Source organism: Calonectris borealis, chromosome 6 (assembly GCF_964195595.1).
Source record: "Calonectris borealis chromosome 6, bCalBor7.hap1.2, whole genome shotgun sequence".
NCBI lineage: Eukaryota > Metazoa > Chordata > Aves > Procellariiformes > Procellariidae > Calonectris > Calonectris borealis.
The window spans coordinates 32,384,484-32,404,067 of record NC_134317.1 but is presented as its reverse complement, the minus strand read 5'-3'; the positions used below and the strand labels follow the sequence as shown (position 1 = coordinate 32,404,067).

General features: G+C 42.4%; 1 protein-coding gene and 1 long non-coding RNA gene across 5 annotated transcripts; one reads left to right on the top strand and one right to left on the bottom strand.

The window, feature by feature from the left end:
- The first annotated feature begins 10 nt into the window (after positions 1-10).
- Positions 11-19,004, top strand: LOC142083723 (MOB-like protein phocein). Of its 3 annotated transcripts, XM_075153605.1 has the most exons (9): positions 11-283; positions 2,236-2,400; positions 12,532-12,594; positions 13,118-13,218; positions 14,795-14,837; positions 15,092-15,178; positions 16,815-16,894; positions 17,722-17,833; positions 18,760-19,004. In XM_075153605.1, the coding sequence occupies exons 1-9, from the start codon at positions 281-283 to the stop codon at positions 18,889-18,891; spliced, it is 786 nt and encodes a 261-aa protein (XP_075009706.1). In that variant the 5' UTR covers positions 11-280; the 3' UTR covers positions 18,892-19,004. The 3 variants fall into 3 exon arrangements, with proteins under 3 accessions (XP_075009706.1, XP_075009705.1, XP_075009704.1); XM_075153603.1 differs by lacking the exons at positions 11-283; positions 2,236-2,400 and adding an exon at positions 10,188-10,336; XM_075153604.1 differs by lacking the exons at positions 12,532-12,594; positions 13,118-13,218; positions 14,795-14,837; ... (2 more) ...; positions 17,722-17,833; positions 18,760-19,004 and adding exons at positions 3,861-3,950; positions 4,526-4,883.
- Positions 2,330-10,090, bottom strand: LOC142083724 (uncharacterized). Of its 2 annotated transcripts, none has more exons than XR_012674152.1 (3): positions 9,979-10,090; positions 9,535-9,716; positions 2,330-2,623 (listed from the first exon to the last, which is right to left on the bottom strand). It is a non-coding gene; the product is annotated as an uncharacterized LOC142083724 (long non-coding RNA). The 2 variants fall into 2 exon arrangements; XR_012674153.1 differs by lacking the exon at positions 9,979-10,090 and adding an exon at positions 9,801-9,971.
- Positions 19,005-19,584: the final 580 nt, after the last annotated feature.

The window sequence follows — 19,584 nt, the reverse complement described above, 5'->3', positions numbered from 1 at the left end:
TTGAGCTGACCTCACTTCCGGGCGGGTGTCCGAGCCCGGGGGCCGGCGGGCGCTGGGCAGCGCGGTTCGCGGCGCCGCCGGTGTGCCAGCCGCCTCCGGAAGCGGGGCGTACCCCCGGGGACGAAAAATAAGCGGCGGAATTAAAGCTGAGCGGGGCCGGGGCGGGGGGCCGGGCTCCGCCCCGGGGCGGGGCGCCGGGTGCGCATGCGCAGGCCGTGACCTTTCTCACGTGTGCCTGCGGCGGCCCGGTCACTCGGTGGCGGGGAGCGCAGCAGCCGTCATGGTGAGTGCCCGCCGCCCGCGCCCCGGCGCTACCGCTGTCTTTGCCGCCGCTCTCGGGTCTGGCTCCGCTAAGCCTGCCACAGTGGCGCAAGGGCGGAGGTTCCCCCGGGGCCTGGTGGTGGGCCGCCGCCCGGGGCCCCTGAGCAGCCCGCGGCCACGCCGCCGCGCACGGGTGTTTCCTCAGCCCGCCGGAGGCCGGCAGTGGCGGTCCCTGTCGTGTCGGTGGGACCGGGCTGAGCCGCGGGAGGGAGGAAGGGAGGTGACGGGCCCTCGCCTGCGGGCGCAGCGGCTCGGCGCGGCGCGGGGCAGCCCCGCCGGGCGTTGGCAGGCAGGGTCTCCCTGCGGGGGCTGCCGGCAGCGGTCTGGGAGCGCCGCAAGGTCATGCAGTCCTTGGGTAGAAATGGTGACAGCGGCGAGCGCGGGGGCTGCGGGCCAGGAGGTGGCTGGGATGTCTGCAGGGGCTGCTTTGGGCTTCCCGGGCGCTCCGGGTAAACGTTCTTCCCTGGCTGCGGCCGCGGGAGCGTCCCGTTAGCAGTAACTGCGCGGGGCAGGGCTGCGCGGGCCGCGAACTTCGTAATAGAGATCTTGTCTTGAAGGAGGACTGGGTACGGGCAGAGCTGCCTGTGTTCTTATGATCCTGCTAACGTGAGGAATTAGCATTTCTGATAACTTCGTGTGAAATGCTCGTGGTCGTAAGTCTGGCTGTTTATTTCTGTTAAACACAGAACATCTCTGAAAAAAAGGGGGATCAGAGCTGTTATCTTCACAGAATGAAAATGATCACAACTGGCAGCCTTTTCCTTTGTTGTTTTTCATCATTGTGGTAGTACCATTAGTTGAGGGGACACACATCTTTCATATACTGTCTTTTGTTCATGCTCTGTCTGTAACTTTGTTTTCTCCCAATTTTAAAGTGTGCTTGTGTGTGTGCCTACTGGTGAGTGTCAGTAAAGGGCGCGTGGATGCCAGGCCCCTGTTTCTAGTTGTTTCTACGAGTATGGGCTCTGGGTACCTGTCTAGTGGAGCACTATCTCCATGTGACTTGGCAAGTCGCCACATCTTTCCCTCTAAATCAAAGCAAGTTCCTTCTTCCTGACCCCTGCTTGTTGGGACTCGGTGTTTGCGTTTATCTGGTGCATGGGAGTTAGACTGCTGTTTCTGAAATGCAGCCATGTCACAGTAGGTAGTTGCAAAAAAAACCCCAAAACCAACGAACCAACCAAAAAAAAAAAAACAACAAAAAACCCCACCCTAACTCTGCTTAAGCAGAGGCAGATATTGAAGCAGTCAAGGCAGAAGTATGCCTACCTTCCTATTTTTAGGGGCTTAAACCTCAAGTTTCCTGTAAAGTAGCAATCTATTTGTAGAAGTCAATACAAGTAACAGCACTCTTGCTTCAGACTTCAAACTTTGGAGGCGGTATGTCATTATATGAGGTGCTAAGGTTTGAAAGTACTCGAAAAAGACTGATACAGGGTACCTGGCTAGACTTCTGCTTGTTTACTATAAAACACTACACAAATAAAAATGCAACTGTCCCAAGAGGTCCTTAATCATCATGAAATCTGGTTGTGAACTGAATGAATATACTACATATAATCAATAATTATGCTCACCAAACTATAGTAACTGAGGGTTTGGAATTAAAAGTCTGCAGAGCTTTTCAGCCAGAGGAGGGGGCTGCTCCATCTGGTGGTGGCCTGTCCCCCCCGGATGGAGTACATCTTCCTGCGGCGGAACTGTTAGGATTGCCCAGCGTCTGCCTGTGTCTTTAGCAATTTCTGATGCAATCAGAGGTGGCATATGTTTGCTACTATGAAAAATAAATGCTCAGCAATTCTCTTATACTATTAATTTCGCTCAAAACAGAAATCACTTTTTTTTTAATAACTCTTTTAAATTGCAATTTTGTTGTAACGTTCCTCTTGTTACGATGTGCAATTACTTCCACAGGCAGGAAAAGCATTTAGGAAATTTCTTCCCCTCTTTGATCGCGTTCTGGTTGAACGATGTGCGGCTGAGACAGTAACCAAAGGAGGCATCATGATTCCAGAAAAAGCTCAAGGGAAAGTGCTACAAGCGACGGTAGTAGCAGTTGGATCGGGAGCCAGAGGAAAGGTAAATATCCTGAAGCATTACATTCAGGGAGAATTAGTAATGGTGTGGTGATAGCCGGAATATTATCACAAGCAAGGGATGGTTGCAGTATAAATGTAGTGATAGCTCACAAAAATGGATGATGGCAATGACTGAAGTTGGAAGTACAGATTCAAAGAGGAGGTAGAGATCTCAAGTTCTTTTGACTGGCTCTGACCTTGAATTCCAGCATTCCTTTCATAATCTGTAAAAAGGGAAAATACTTGCCTTTTAAAAATCAATATTATTTATTGATATTTATAAGCAGCTTCAAACAGTAGTGGTGTGGGTTTTGGTGTTTTTTTTTTTAATTGAATTTTGTTTGTGGTTTTGGTTGGCTTTTTTTTTTTTTTACTTTTAAATACGTAAACAGTGTTTTGGGGGATATCTTGTTTCATCTCTTCTCAGCCAAAACCTTTAAGGACCAGCAGCCTTTTTTGTTAAAAAGATTACGTACCCAAATTTCTGTGACTTGTGAGCAGGATGGAATCCCAGAATGTGGCATTAGCTTGTGCTACGCAAAATATCATTGTCCGTAAGGATGAGGCTTACTGGACAAAACAAAATCAGGAATCAAAAGAAATAACTGTTAAATAATTTTTTGTTAATTTTGCATGTTGAATACGCATCTGGGATCATAAAAAAAGACAGTCTTCACAAAAATGCTAGTGGCTGTGGGCTTCAACATCAGAAGGGTTTCCCCCCCCACCAAAGTACTGTTCAGTTAGTAGCAATAGCAGAAAACAGGTTAAATTTCAACTTGGGCATGTTGACTCGGACTTTTTCTTTACCATGAGTCCCTCCATACATACCATGCTGTTTTGTGTCCATATCTGATTTTTAAAGCTTTATATTGTGAAATGGTGCTAATATTTGACTAACATGCTAATATTTTATTTATAATACAAACATATAATTAAACTTTATCAGGTGTTTCTAAAAAACTGATTTGCCAGCAACAGTGACACGTTGATCAAAGTAACAAAGATGGGAAGGTGTTTTTAACTGGCACTTGGAGAAATTTGCCTTGGCTATAGAAGTTGGAAATGGACTTTCTCCCTTCATTTTAGAAGGGGGCTTCATGGTCTGACATTTAATTTCTCAGGTTTCTTGGGTGTTTTTTTTCTTTAAGTGAAGTCCTATTCAGTATGTCAAGCAAAGACCTCACGGTTGTATTTACACTCAAAATTAAATGAAAATTAATTATATTCAGAAAATCGCTGCAGTTCTACTGCCTAAATATTGCAGGACTCCCATGCCTGAGAATTGACTGGAGTGCTTTTCTTCCTAGTAAACCATATTCTAGTTTCACTGTACAATGAAAATACAGAGGAGTTGTGATTTCCTGAATGTTTTATATGTGGATGGATTATTGTAGTTTGGAGGAATTCTGTTACATCTGTCTATATTGTGGAAAACTAAGTATTTATTTTTTCTTTCAGAATGGTGAGATTCAGCCAGTGAGCGTAAAAGTTGGTGAAAAGGTTTTGCTACCAGAATATGGTGGTACTAAGATTGTACTAGAAGATAAGGTAGGTTTCCCAACTTTGTGAATGCAAATTAAGCTGATTCCCAAAATGTCATACTGACAGTGATAAATACCGTAGTTACTTCATAGTGTTAGCAGCATTCAAGAAATGCAGTTGTTGGTGTTCAAATGGAAGCAGCTGAATCCAGCCAGCTTCTGGTACCTGTAGTACTTGCTACTTCCACCCCTGCTTAAAAGGAAGTAACCAAGGAAAGCTCTGGCCTGACCTTTGCTAGGTGGACAAAGTGGCTCCGTATGCCAAGCATGTAGTAGAGGGAACCCTAAACGGCTCTGAAATTACTGGGGGTATCCTTGCTTTTGACAGGGAAAGCTTGCAGACTTGTCTTCTAGAAGTTCTTGCACTTCCTGCTATTAAAAATAGCAACTTGGTAGCTTTCCCAAAGAGTATCTTACGAACAAAAAAAAAAAAATCTTTTCAAGAAATCAAGAGGTAGAGCTAGTGTTGGTTAGCTCACTTTTGATTTTGTACTTCGTGACCGTGGTAGCCCTGACTTCAGAACAAGACAGTATTTGCAAAACAACTGATATGACAGGTACTAATGTTTCTTTTCTTTGCAGGACTACTACTTGTTTAGAGATGGTGACATTCTTGGGAAATACGTGGACTAAACTTGTTGCAGTATCAGTCATCCATTCCACTAAAATGCTGAAATTTTTCTTTCATCATGTAAATAATGTCCTTTATTTTATAATAAGCAGGCATTGAGTCTCTGAAATAACTTGTGATCTCACTGTAATGATGGAACACAAATAAAAATATGTACAGTCAGAAATCAGTTGCTCTTGCTTGAGTTCCATTGAACAGTGAAAGTCAGATGACCACCAACCAGCCTTAATTACTCCAAACAACACCATTTTATATCCTTATCTCTGTACTGAGATTGTAAAGGTCTTTACAATAAACTTCTAAAACTATTCTGCTTGTGTCTCAGTTTCTGCTATTGCTCAGTGAAACTGAGTCTCAATTGTGTAATGAACTAATCTCTCTGAAAAAACAATTCAATTGTAGTAATACATTATTTTCCCTAAACTTGTATGAAGTTGGGAGATGAGTTTAAAATGGTTATCACACAGATGCAGTGATGAAGGGGACTTTCAGCTTGTTCCCTTGCACATTGAACTTTATCTTAAGATAACGTGGTTTTTTTAACAACTTCTGTCTTAGCAGTAGCTAAGACACTGGTACACTGGAAGACTAATGCACACAAACCACCCTGCCGCAAACAGCCTCTCCCACAGCAAGCTAAAAGGAGCTTGGCACTAGTCTTACCTGTGCTAGAACAAAATCATCCTGTTCATAGATGAAGCAGATAAGAATTATAATGTTTTTTCTTACATATCTCACTGCATTTTGCCAACAGAAAACAAATAACTTCCCTCCAGAAGTTACTCGGGCAGAATTGGGGCTGATGCTGATCTTAAAGCAAGTTTCTTTACTGATTACTACATTGTCTCAGGCCAGATCTCCAACTTTCCCATAACTTAGTAAAGAGCTAATTTGACAAATTGTATTTCCTTTATCCTTAATGCAACATTCTTAAATAGCAAGACGTGTACTTGAGTAATGCTGAAGCAACAAGTTTGCATATCTTAACCACCTTGTCTTGCCTTGGAAAAGGATTCAAGGTTATTCACACAGGAGTACGCAAATCTGCACTTGATACAGTGTGTTCCTAATGATGCCTTCAGAGTTGGTATGCGTGTGTTGGTCTAGTGCAGCCTGAGAACATAGGCTGCCTTAAAATGTTTTGATGTAGACCTATCTGAAACAAATCTATGCTGGCTGTTGTTGCTGCTGAAACTTTAGTAGTAGTTAAATGGTACTTCTTTCTCATTACATTCAAGCTGTTCAAAATCAACATTGCTAGATACACTATAAGCTTTATTTTCTTCTGGAGATAACAGGAAAGGACTAATGAAAAATATTTTTCAGAACTTCAGTAGCTGCAATGGGGGACTTCAGCTTTGACATACTCTGAAACACTGCGTTTTCTGCCAGGGCAGTTTTGGGTCCCTCCTCCCCACAGCTAAACTTCAGCACAAAGGTGAGCTGGAGCCACTTTTTTATCTAGATGCCAGTTATCACTCAGTTATTCCATCAGGAGCTGCATTTGACAATCTTGCCTGTAATGTCTTTTGCCTCCCATCGCTGGGTGGGGTGCTGCTTCTTGGCCGGTTACCACCTAGTGACTTTGGAGGTGTAGGCTAACCAGGCAAAAGTTACACCATTCAGGTGGTTAAACTCCCACTGAACTGGCGTATGTACTGACAGGGAAGATGCTAAATAAGAAAATTGTGGCTTAGTATAAAAGGCCTACTTCTTGAAATCTGCCGTATGGCAGTTTTACTTTAGTAGCTACAGCAGTGCACGTTACAGCTGAAACTTAAGATTATCACACAACAAGTATCTTAAAAAGCAATTTATGGTGTAACGAAACAGAAACTCATTGAGAAGCATTATCTTCCACTAGAGCAAGCGTGCCTTTATCTTCCATGATAAGGTAGGTATTCTGGTGTAGTCACATACCAAAAAGGGGAAGGTACTTCACATATTTACAAACTGCTTACCTTATGGAAACGAGACAAGGTCTCGATGAGAAAAAGATGCAGTTGGAAGCAACTCCTAACAGAGAAATGCTTAGGTCTAACATTTCAGCGTTTCTTTCAATAGTATCTTTTAGAGACACACTTTACATAGGGTCCCTGCTCACAGCAAACAGTTTCACAATGTTTACAGTTCTTGTTTATGAGGAGCAACTACAATCGGGGGGGGGGCAATCTGAGGGCCGGTGACCCAGAGGTAGCACCCCCTTACGACTTGCACGACGGACCTTCACCCCCATGGTGCTGTACTCCTTGGCCACAGCAGCACTGCTGTATCAGCCCGCTCCCCTGCAGGGTTACGCTGAACTCGCACTGCAGTGTTGCCTAGCACACGCCACGCAGGTCTCTCTTCCCCCCGACCCTACCTCCAACCCATGCTTTCAGCCCCAGCAGATTTTCAGCAGCTTGGTATCATGCTTATTTAAGAAAATATTTAGCATGGCTGTATCTACTAGTGATTAAAAAGTGACAGTTTCATGAAAACTTTCATGGGAATAAGTAATTTATGGATGTGGGGTAAAAAAAAAGCACATTCCTAGGCCTAATCAAATGGAGGACACGCTGATAGAACATTTTATTCTTGCACTATGAGGCCATCACTGAAGCAAGGACAAGGTAACTATTACATAGCCAAGGTGATCCATCTGCTGTTACTGCTTTTTAGTCCACAACTGCATGCCAAATTCTATAACACCCAGGTGCTATAGGGGAGGACAGAATCAATCACAGATGCTCTTTCTTTGCTGTGTTATTCCTGTAGGAATTTAGACTTCTTTATTCCACTGTTTTCTAGACTATTTCAAAGCTCCAATTTTGGCAAAAATGTTACGTATTGCCCTACCTACTTTTTTGGGGGATATAGTCCTTCCCAGCCTTTCCTCATGCTGTCTGAATCATAAGGAAATAAGGTGGATTCCATCTACTTTTGCTACTTTCCTTTCTTAACATTTCAGAACAGCTTCCATTAGCAGCAGTTATACTGTTTTCAGAAAACGTTTATCGTCCTGGTTATGTTACCCTGCCACAGTAAGAAAAACATGAAACTTTTTACACACTATCACAGAAGAAAGGAAGGCCAGGTCCCTAACAGCACAGAAATGGTCAGTAAGATTTTGGCCAAATACTCCATTTTTCATTCTTGAAGGTCATGAGGCAATGAGGACCAGGTGAAAACCAAAAAGTGAAATTACTGTCTATTAGATTTTGTTTAAAAACAACTTGAAATCCAATAAAACAAAAACAATGAGCTTCCAGGAATATGGGGTTAATTATCGAGGGGCAACACAAGAGACCTACAGAGTTTAACATCCTCATTAAGAAACACTGCAGATTTCTTTCCTTTTTCTGCAAAACCGTGAGCCAATTGCAGATTGAACTAACAGATACGTGTTTCTCTGTGAGAGGTATTTCTTCACAGCCAGATTTATTTGCATTTTAGAAGCAAGATGTCCATGAAATAAAAGTCAGGGACAAATGGAAATGTCAAATACCCAACTCTTCTGTGCTTTAGATATCAGCTAAACCTTGAAAATGATGATAGGAAAAAAAACCCAACCAAAACCAAACAAGCTGCTGAACTTTAAGGGATTTAAACAGCTAGAATTGCTTTTATTTTGGGACTGGCTAATTATAATATCAATCTCGTAAAAAATTAATGTTGGATTACAGCTGATCTAATGAGGTATAGGTCATTTGTACCCTTCATTCTAATGCACTAATTTATCCCAATGGTTTCTCACACAAACTGCTAGAAAGTGCTGAGTTTCACTACGTGCCTCAAAGAGCTAACACCTCTGGGGCAGGAATGCTGTCCAGGAGTAAAAAAGTAACTCATGCAAACCCAACTCAGGTGCCTAAGGTTAGGAATGCCACCTCTGTTACAGTGTAAAGTGAACGGACTGCCATTGCTGTCAATATAAACTGCTGGTTAGCTGGGTGCGTGCGCCCGCACAGGAGATGACCCCGTTACCTATTTCTCATCGCTCGCACACTGTCCAGCTTTCAGCTCTAACCTGGCCTCCAGAACAAGGCAAGATCCTGGTTATGGCGTTGCCCAAGCAAAATAAGTATTCAGAATGCACTTTGCTTTCTAATGGGAACACCTAATTAGAGATTTTTCAATGTTTTCCACCCAGAAATGTTTCACGTATTCTAACTCTCATTGGGTAGAAGGAAGAGGTTTTAACACGGGGAAGCACATGTTATTTAGAGCAAATGAATTGAGCGGGGGGGAACCACACCTAGCATTCATCCTGTAATGCAGTGGAAGTAGGGGCAGCATCAGGTATCGGCGTTCTCCACTTTTAAGGAAACAACACACAACTGCAACCATTTATTTACTGATTGTATAAGGGGACGTATCTCGTCTCTACCTTGTTGCTCCATCACTCTTGCTCACAGACAGAAGCAATTCACCCTTACTTACCTATTCTGTACTCTTTCCTACCGTCTGTTCCCTAGAAACAGAGCAGCTTCCAAATAATTTTCTTCTCGCTTATCCTACAGAAATAGTATGAGCCACTCTAGTCTTCCAGAATGTCTACTTGCTTGTAACAGGGACCTATTTATCAGCCAACTATAAGCTAACAGTGCCTTTTTTATGTTTTCTTCCCAAATATGGTCAACACATATAACAGCCGACTTGGTAAACTTTGAAACCCAGACTAATTCTGTTTTCCATTAGCACAGCAGCCTGTGACCTCTGCACACCAAACTCACAAGTCTGTCAATCCCACCTTTGAAACCTAGAAAGGCTTCGTACCTACTTTGTTTGAAGTATTTTGCCCCAAATCGCGGTTGTTGGAGGGGTTTTTATTCCTTATTTTTAGCATTAACAACTATGTATCTTTAATATAGGAATGAAATATTTTAAAAAATTTACACCCTTATGATTTATACTGTACGAAATTTCATCGACTCAGTTGTGTTGTCCAGGGACTTGTACAGAGCAAGCGAGGACTGACCTTGCGGGAGAGCACGCACAGTCAGATGCTGACAGAGGGATACTGATGAAACGGGATGAAATCTGAAGAACGCATTTTCTCAAACAACCCGTCACCTGGTTAATCTCTGGAGACAATCTCTGGTTGTCGTGAAACCGGCCTCGCCGTGCAGCTCACGCTTTCTCGGGCGGGCACCGAGCGACCTGGACAGAAAGTGGCAGGGACCACCGTTAAAACTGTCCCCGCCTCCCGGGGACCCGGCTGTCCCTCACGAACATAGCGCTCACAGGAAAGCTCTGCTGTCCAAGCAGCTCCCCAGACAGCCCGCGGGTGCCCACACGGCGCTGCCCCACAGACAGGCCCGAGCCGCCAGGCAAGCGGCCGCGGCTACCCCGCGCCCCCGGCCCCGCACGGGGAACGGCTCTTCCGCGCACCCCCGCGGCCAGGAGAAGGAGCAGCACGTACCGCAGCGGCGGCGAGGAGGGAGGGAGGGGGCCGGGCCCGCCTCGCCGCCCCTCAGGGCCGCCTCCCCGCGCCGGGGGCGGGAGGGGCCGCTCTGCCGCCTCCCGGCTCCTCTCGCGAGAAGCACCGCCCCCGCGCCCCGCCCGGCAGCTGTTCCCGCTCCCCGCCGCGCGGCGGCCGTTGCTCGCCCGTGGCTGCTCGGCCCCTCCCTCCGCCGGCGGCAGCCGCAGCGGCCGTTCCTCCCCCTCGCCCGCCGCCCCGCCCGGCGCTGCCGCATCCGGGTCCTGGCGCCGCTGTCACTATGGTCATGGCGGAGGGGACGGCAGTGCTGAGGCGGAACAGGCCGGGCACCAAGGCCCAGGTGAGGCGCCGCCGCCGCGCGGCCCGCGGCCGGCTCGCGCGCGGGGACGAGCAGCGCCGCCGCCGAGGCGCCGGGCCCGGCTGGCCGTCGGGGCGTCGCCGCGGGCCTCGCCGGGCCTACCGGGGCCCAGCGCTGCGAGCCGGGGCGGGCGGGCTGGCTGTGGCGGCGGGCCCCGCTCCGCCGGATCGCTTTGTTCCCCGCAGCCGGGCCGCGGCCTGGGCGAGACCCGGCCGCGGGGGAGCGGGGCGGGGGCCGTGGCGGCTGCCTCTCCCGCGGGGCACTCGTCTGCCGGCCCGGGGAAAAAGGTCGCTGCGGCACCGGCTGCCCCGGCGAGGCGAGCGCCGTGCTTCCCCGGGGTTTCCGGGCTCCGGTGCGGGAGCGCAGTCGTGTCACGTCCAGTTCGCTGCTGGGAGCGAGCCGCGTCCCGGGGCGCGGTGGTTGTTACCGGCGGTGCGATCCCCCCGGTGCCGGGGACAGCGACAGCGTTGGCGAGCTGGCGTTGGGTATTAGCTGAGGCGAAGTGTTGCTTCCCAGAGCTTAGGCTTCCTTCAGGCACGGGGCTGTTTTTCTAATAGGTGTCAACGTATTGCTGTTGTTGCTATTAAAACACTACATCCATAATCACCTGAGTGAGATCACGGCGTGGTCATACAAGTAGCCCTCGGTTGGGAGTTCTGCATCGTCAGATGGACGATACCTGGCCTGTTCCTCTGGAGAGAGAAGTCATCCCGCCCTTGCGTAACCCGCGCTCCTCTCACAGTGAACCTGGGCTGCTGTCAAATCGTTTCTCTTAATCAAAATGAAATTGATTTATTTCTGGGCTTTCAAGGTCATCTTGAAAAGGCACATCTCAAACACATGAGCTACAGTTTTTAGATCATTTCAGAGATGTAATCTTCTGTGAGGCCTTTATGCAAGACTTTTTCACTCTGCTTTTATGGGGAGAACTCGTGGTCAGAAACAGCAGTATATGACACGATGTTGTAGGAAAATGCATCTCTTTTCTCACCCTATTCTTTGTCATAACATACAGGGGTAAAATTATTACACAACCCTGTACATCTGTTCGTTCTATACATGTTTAATCTATGAAGGAAACGGAACGTTGTGTGCCTTCGGTTTGATAAATTTGGGGTATTCTGAAAAACAGTAAGCTGGACATAGACCTAGATTTGGTCAAATATTATAAAGTATATTATAAAGTTCATGTAGCTTGAAGAATTTTGCTTATAGTGATGCAATCATATGATTTTTTTTGTGGCTGTATTTAAGTTTTAATTTTGGATGACACTGTGGTATAGCTATTCAGTATGTAAATACAATTACTTAATGATATTTCAACACTGGATATTCACTCCTTTCTCTAGAGATGCCTGTATTCTCTCAAGAACAGATCGCTAAGCTTTACAGTTGGAACATTTTCTTTGAGTCATTGCATCTACTAGGATGGCTATGGGAGGCTGGATAATAAGAGGGAATAGCGCTAAATTTTAGATGTGAAAAGTGCGAAGTAAGAAAATGCGTATGTCTGGGACTCTCATAGTTGCACCAGATGTGAATTGCAGCAGAACACGGCAGTACAGCTGGACCTGAGGTGAAACTTCAGAAGGGTTTTATCATTAACAATACTAAACACCGTGGGTTAGCAGAGCTGATAACCATCCAGTTATGCAGCGTGCTGGCCATACCAAGAGAATGTAGTACCAACTTAGGCCAACTCCGCATTATATTATCTCCGTTTAGAGACGATGTTTTCCGTGGTGTGTTATTACTAGAACATACTGGGATTTTTAGTTTAATAATAATTGTATAATGCTACTCCCTACAGACCTCTTTTCTTCCCCATTCTTACATGGTCTAACATGTAAAACGGGCACTCTATGCAAATATTTCATTTAAAAAATACAGGCTATATAGGTGTTACAGCAAGATGTGGGGGAGAGACCATGTTTATAATATGTCGAATTACACAGAACTTTCAAGATGTTCTACTATTGTGACATTAGGAGTGTAAGTCCCATTTCACCCTGTTCTTGCCAAGATCGCGTGCTGCTTCTGTTAAGATGTAGCTTCCTGGAATTGTGTAAACTACCTCTACATCTATTTTCCTGCATGTTCAAGCTTATTGTAGGTTGTGCGCTTGTCTTCCTCCCCTTCTATTATGGTGAAATTGGTTTAAATTTTTTTTTTAACAGGATTTCTACAATTGGCCTGATGAATCCTTTGAAGAAATGGATAGTACGTTAGCTGTTCAACAGGTATTCTCACTGTGAGAACAACATATGTGAAATGTTGTTAAGAAGTTCAGTTTCCCAAGTTTTGTATTTTGGTAAAAAGACAGGGAACAGGGCATGCCATTTATCTGCTTAGAATGTTGCTGCACAGGAATGAATTTCATAAGCACCCTATGTATATTAAAAAAATGGTAATTATTAATTGTGTATGCAGAAATAAGTAGAATTCCCATGTCTGGTTTAAACAAATCAGATTTAAGAAAATGGTGAGGTTTCCTGTGGGGTTTTCTTTTGAGAAGGATGTTGTAAAAAAGCTGTAAAATTTACTCATTCTTTTACCTTTTCTAATTGAGGAAAGGCATTTTTCAGATCTGTCATTTTTTATACCAATTTTCTTACTCTACCCATCTACTCTTTAACTTTTTAGTCCATCAGTCACTTCTTAAGTAAAGAGAAAAAGTCAGTCCCTCAAAGATGTAATGTCCTAAATATACTGTCTTACTATAATTACAACAAGATCTAGATTTATTTTTTCCCCCTCTCCTAGTATATTCAGCAAAACATAAGGGCAGACTGCTCCAACATTGATAAGATCCTTGAACCTCCTGAAGGCCAGGATGAAGGTGTGTGGAAGTATGAACATTTAAGGTAAGAATCCATCTTTTGTCAACATAGTGTCCCGATTCTAAGTTTTGTTCATTGATAGTGGTAGTGAGTCTTTTTGAATAGGACAGATCGAAAGTAACTTAAATGAAACTTGATATTTCTACTATTAAATATTTTTATACTTTGGTATTATTTTCTGAATTCCTTGTTCTTTCTAAAGATTTATGAGGCGTTCTGATCTAGTGTTTTTGATGTTTTTTAAGAAAATGTTTGTACCTCACTTCAAAAGTTGTACTAGCATGTTTTGAATATGAAAATACAGTCATGAATTTCCATAGCACTTTCTCCTGGTATCATCAGTTCTTCATCTCCACTCATTGGGAATGTGATTTCCAGATGCTCCCAGTGCTTTTTCTGGAACTTGCAGGAAAATAGGCTTTAGCTGGGAAAGCAAGAGTCCCTATGTCTTACAGTTCTTTTTCTAGTTGTAAGGAAACTCAAAACTTTTTGTCCTTCTCTCAGTTTGTTTTATGCAGTGTAAAAAATATGTTCAGCCTAGGTAGTTTGTGCCTGAAAGTATTTTTCAGTTGTAGGGTAGGTTTACACCCTGTTAATACATATGTATTAATCCTTTTTTCCTGCCATTACTTTAGTATCCTTGTGTCCAGATTTTTTTTCTTAAAGTGTGTCAAATATACTTTCAGGAATAAGAATAGTTCTAAGCTACCCCTAGATCTATATATCCTGACTTTTTGCCTCCCGTTTTCTTTTTCTCTCCTCTGGTCTGGCATAGTTCCAATAGATGTGGGGAATCCTCAAAGGAGGAAAAAGTGTATACATACAATTGCAAAAGACACATTTTAAGAATTTCCTGTCCTTTCGCATACACTGAAAGTCATTGCAGCTTCATAGAAGTGACTTGTCACTAAATAATTGTCACTTTTGGAAAATCTATTCAGATTTTTCTTGTAGGATGGAGGGGTGAATTCTCTTAAGTTAAAGAATGCACTTTCAGGTTCATTCTAGTGAAAACAGTATTTCTAGAAGTCCCACTCTGTTAATGATCTGTGGTGGGACTTTAGCCACTTAATTGATCTGGAGGAAGTATATGTTAGAAGGATGGAATGATCCAGCTATATGAATTTAAAACTTACACTCTTAAGGAATTAATTTTCTTGAAGTGTTCTATTATTTTTTTTAATCTGTATTTGTGAAATAGCACTTTCTTCCGTAACAAAGTTGATATCTTAAACACTTCCACTGAATTATTTGTTAAGCTCAGCCTCTACTGTCAGGTGAGAATTTAAAAATATAATTGTTTTGCTGAGTAAAAAAAAAAATGCTGGTGTGAATTCTGTCTCTCTCAACTTGTAGTCCTTTTATAGTGTGTAAATTCCTAGCCTATTGCCTTTTAGGTGTGACATCAGCTGAAATGATTTGGTGGTATTCTTTAAGTATGATTTTTTTCATGTTCTGATGTATTTTTTCCACTTTACAAGAATCATTTTCAAAAATGTTGAGAAATCTGTGAAGAATGTATAACCTTGTTTTGTATTAGATGTTTCTAGTGGGAAAAAAAATTGTTGATTTTGATGCTGCTGTGTTCAAATTTTTTTAGACAATTCTGCCTTGAACTCAATGGACTAGCCGTCAAGCTTCAGGTAATTCTTTTCTTGATATTTTTATATTGTATCAGGGAGGAGACCTTTTTTGTATTGTAAGATGCAGAGTTTGCAGAGCTTTCTTCTTCTAAATTTATACACATAGACTTAAGCAGTGGTTTGAGGTAAGAGTTTTTTAGGGTTTTAAAGACTTCTGGCAAATAACCTGGGGGACAGGGCAAGAAAGTGATTTGAAAAGATCAACTCATTTTTGCTGTTGGGTGGTTTTCATAACTGAACAATTGTTTTAACAGAGTGAATGTCACCCAGACACATGTACTCAGATGACGGCAACTGAACAATGGATTTTTCTTTGTGCAGCTCATAAAACTCCCAAAGAGGTACGGATGTTTTTTGGAAAACCGACCCCATTCATGTAGGATTTTCTTTCACAGTTCACATGTTCATAGGGAGACTATTATAGCTGGCTTCTTAGTCAGACTGAGAGCTTCTGTGGGTTAAGAATGTCACTTGAGGTTTCCTTCTTTCCCATTCTGTAGCGGTTTACAAAAGAACGGGGTGAGGTAGGAAGGAGCTGCTTTTCACTACAGTATTAGAGACTTTGCACATTCCCCTCTTCTCTCTCTTAATTTGTGTTGAGACAGCCTGAAACTCAATGGAAAAAGGTCTTTGTTCAATTGAAAGAAGAGTACATGCTGAGAACAGGCTGTCCTCTTCAAACTTTGGCGTCGATCCATGGCACTAGGCATATAAGCCTGACACTCTGAAAAGTGACCGCATGTGCACATTCTTAGGGAAGTTACTCCTAAAAGGTAGTGGAGTCATAAAAATACTTTATGTCAAGTGGGTTATCAGCATGGCAGTAGCTTGACTACCTGAGTGTCCAATTACTTTAAACTTTGTTCAGATCTCCTATTGAACCACTTGATTTTTATTTTTTTTTTTCCCCCTTCAGAAGGTCTTTCTCTGTTGCTGTTGCTTATGGTGATAGTGCAGTCTGTCAGATTTATCTTTGTATTTCACCTTCCAGAATAAGGTATTGGTTCTTCTTAACCTTATCCTTTTTGTCCTGTAAGCTTCTTTTTGTGTTTTTTTTTAATTTCCTGAGATGCCTTGATTTAGCTCGGAAGGCCAACTTCTTTCCCACTCCCTCCTTTAACCCTCATCACCATTCAGGATATTGGCATGCAGAAGGTCTGTTTCATTCAGCTAGACTGGAGAGCTTCAGGCTGCTTTTTCATCTCTGAACACGCATCGTTCATCTACTGTTTTCCATGTTGATAATAGGTATCAACTAATGGTCAGTAGTGGGCAACGCAATCTTGAACTGATGACAAAAATGTGTAACTGAGAAGTCTTCTTACTGAAATTGGGGAATGGCAAAATGGAGAGACATTCCTGCTCTCAGCCTGTCTCAGTTCATCTTTACTTTCTTCCTCCTTCTCTACGTGTACTTGATCGCAGAGCCAGGGCTTGGCTTGTTATACACCTAGCTACACTAATGATTTTGTTTTTCTTTGCCAAGGTAAAAAGCATTGATATACTTAGGTGCAGGTCTGGTTTGTGGTTTTTTTTTTTTTGGTTGGGTTTTTTTGGTAAGGTGTTAATTTAGGCTGTAAAAGAGAGTCTGGCAACTTGACTATGTGGGAAACAAATGAACTGTGAGATAACGATCACCTTTCCTTTTGGTGTACTTCCAGTATGTATTCTTATTATGCAGCTTTACTTAAGGAGACGCATGAAACTCACTACTCATGTGCATAATCACATTTCCATAGTAACTTTTTTCTTGAAATAATTTACATGGGTTGTGAAACAGAGAAAAGAAATGGCTCACTTAAGGAGGAAATGTAGTGAGACCTTCAGAGAAGCTATGTGAAACTTCTGGGAATAAAAATGACCAGCGAAGTTAAAAGCATCAGAAAACATAATTAAAATGTTTTTTTTTTAAACAAGTTATATGACAATATCATACAAGCACTCATACACGTGCTCACTCACTGTCTCTTTTTGTAGTGTCCTGCTATAGACTACACCAGACACACACTTGATGGAGCTGCATGTCTTCTGAATAGCAATAAATATTTCCCCAGCAGGTAAAAATGCCTTCTTTTGGGAGGAGGGAGAGAGTAGGTGGCACCTAAACACTTACAAAGCACATGGAAATGCATAATGCATTTTTCATGGACTACTACTGAAAATACCAGAAATCCTGCAGCATGTGTCACTTGTTGGTAGACCTGTTGTCACTTCTAAACCAAGGAAGAATTCCTACCTACTCAAATAGTTGCCATTTACTGGAGCTGACAGGTACTTTTTAGGTGGAAGCTGTTTTACTAATATCTGTTGGTGTCATGGGGCTTCCATTGGAGTAGTGCCAGCCTAAGTGACAGGATGGCCTTTAGAGAAATGGAGTGACTCAAAGGACTTAAACACTGTGCCACTGAAAGGCACCATAAGCCAACACCAATCTACTGGGGGACATCAGCGACCACAGAAGACAGAGACTAGTGTATTGAATGGGCAGCCCGCATATTGGGTCATGGAGACCTACCTGGGGAAGTCAACATTGTGCTTCTCTAGGAATCCGGTATTGGCAAGAAGGTACAACTGAAGTCTTTTTCCCTTTGCCCATCAATGCTAGAAACCAGAAATCCAGCCCTTACCAGAATAACTGATGATGTTTAAATACAGGCAAAACTGTTTGTGTAGTCAGAGTACAATTTTTAAATGCGGAGTATGCACCAACGTTTTTATCTTCCTTGCACAAATAAGCAATTGCAGACACAGGTATCTGCGATGCTTACGTCTAAATTTCATATGCAATTATATAGTATAATTTAACAACCAGAATTCACATTAACATGTATCTCGGTAGTCATTTCAGGTAGACCTGTTTTAACTTTTGTCCTGGTGCTTACAGGGTTAGCATAAAGGAATCCTCTGTAGCCAAATTAGGATCAGTGTGCCGAAGGATTTACAGAATATTTTCACATGCTTATTTTCATCACCGGCAGATATTTGATGAATATGAAGTAAGTAGTTTCAAATTACATCTTGAAAGAAGGGCATTTACTCAAGTTAGAGCTGTGATGTAATTGTATTACATTGTTTTCTTTTAATCCTACCAGAAGATTTGCATTCAAGTGAAGTATTGATTATAGTTTTGTAAGAACTGAAATGCTGTGTTATACATACATATATGTAAATGTAAATTAATTTATGTAATTAGTTTACCCACTTATGGTTTCCCTTCATTTGGATAAAAGGTCAGAATTTGAGAGTTTTTGTATAAACAACTCAAATTCATCGTTTTAAAAATTCCTGAGTGTATTCAAGCACTTGGTATAGTTAGTACTGCTTATGTATATGTTTCCTGTTTGTATATGTTACTCAACAGTTAAGGAATTATAATTGTAAAACTGCAAAGAAACAGTAACTGGTGGCAGCTTGTGCACCTCCAGTAACTTCCAACTTTTTTTATTTTACATGGAAAAGTAGAAAATAACAGGTAGAAAGGAGATAAGGGGTATAGCTGGATGTAACCTTTGCCAAATCCCACTTCAGGTTGCTGGAACGGCTGTGGAATGGTTGTGCCCTGTTCTGTTGGGGATAGCGTATGTAGGAGGAGTTCCACAATACGTTAAAATTCTTTTTCGCAGAGTGGATCAGGACTACATTCATTCTTGAATATATTCTTGTCTAAGTGCTGTTGAATTGAGCTGTGACTTAAGCCTGAACTTCAGTAGGGTTTTTTGTTAATTGCAAGTAACTATAAGCAAGCAGTAAAGCAAAGACTTAAAAGTAATATAAATTTACCATTTAAGTATAACTACTTTCTAAAACTTGTAAATCTAATGGGGCAATTACATATAAGCAGGGTTTTTTTTAGTATGTTCTCCTCCATTGTTTAAAATATTCCTTCTGTATATATTGTTTTTTCCCCTTTTTTCATCTCCAGAATGAAACTTTCTTGTGTCACCGGTTCACTAAATTTGTGATGAAGTATAATCTGATGTCCAAGGATAACCTGATTGTGCCCATTTTGGAAGAAGAAGTGCAGAACTCAGTGTCAGGGGAGAGTGAGGCATGATGGGAATGGCAGTACAGAAGCCTGTACTGAATATAAACAAAACATTAATTATGTACTGTATATACCATTTTAGACACTTCAATCACGTATCCTCATAGCTTTGTTTAGTATACTTTTTGTATGCTGTGTGCATTGCCTTTTAATATGGGAAATACTTTAAGTTATTCATGAGCTGTATATTCATCAATGTGGCACTCATGGTTTTTAAATAAAAGTAGTCGTATCTGTTTATAATGCCTGTTAATAAAAGAATTTACAGTTCTCTAAAATTGCTGCTAAACAATCATTGAATCACAATCCTGAAGATGTGTCCGACTGGGTGGGAAAATTAAGTGGGGAGATTAAGATTTCACAGCAAGCCATTTTTTAATGCAGTAGCTATATTAAGTCTTAGTTCAAAGATTATCACCTTAAATATATAATTCTGCAGGAAGCTTCTTGCAATATAGCTTATTCCTAATTTAGCTTTTATTTTTTTAAGATGGCTTCAAAGATTTACTTTTGGATGTGCATATTCCTCTATGTGTATATCCAAATACTAATAGGATCTATAGTATTAGTAATACCAAAAGGATAATTTCACTATGCTATTGAACATATATATATTCTTGATATACATCTAACATACTTTCTGGACTTGTTTTTTTGTTAACAGTGGAGGTTTGTGCACAGCAGGGGACAGGTTCTGTCCTG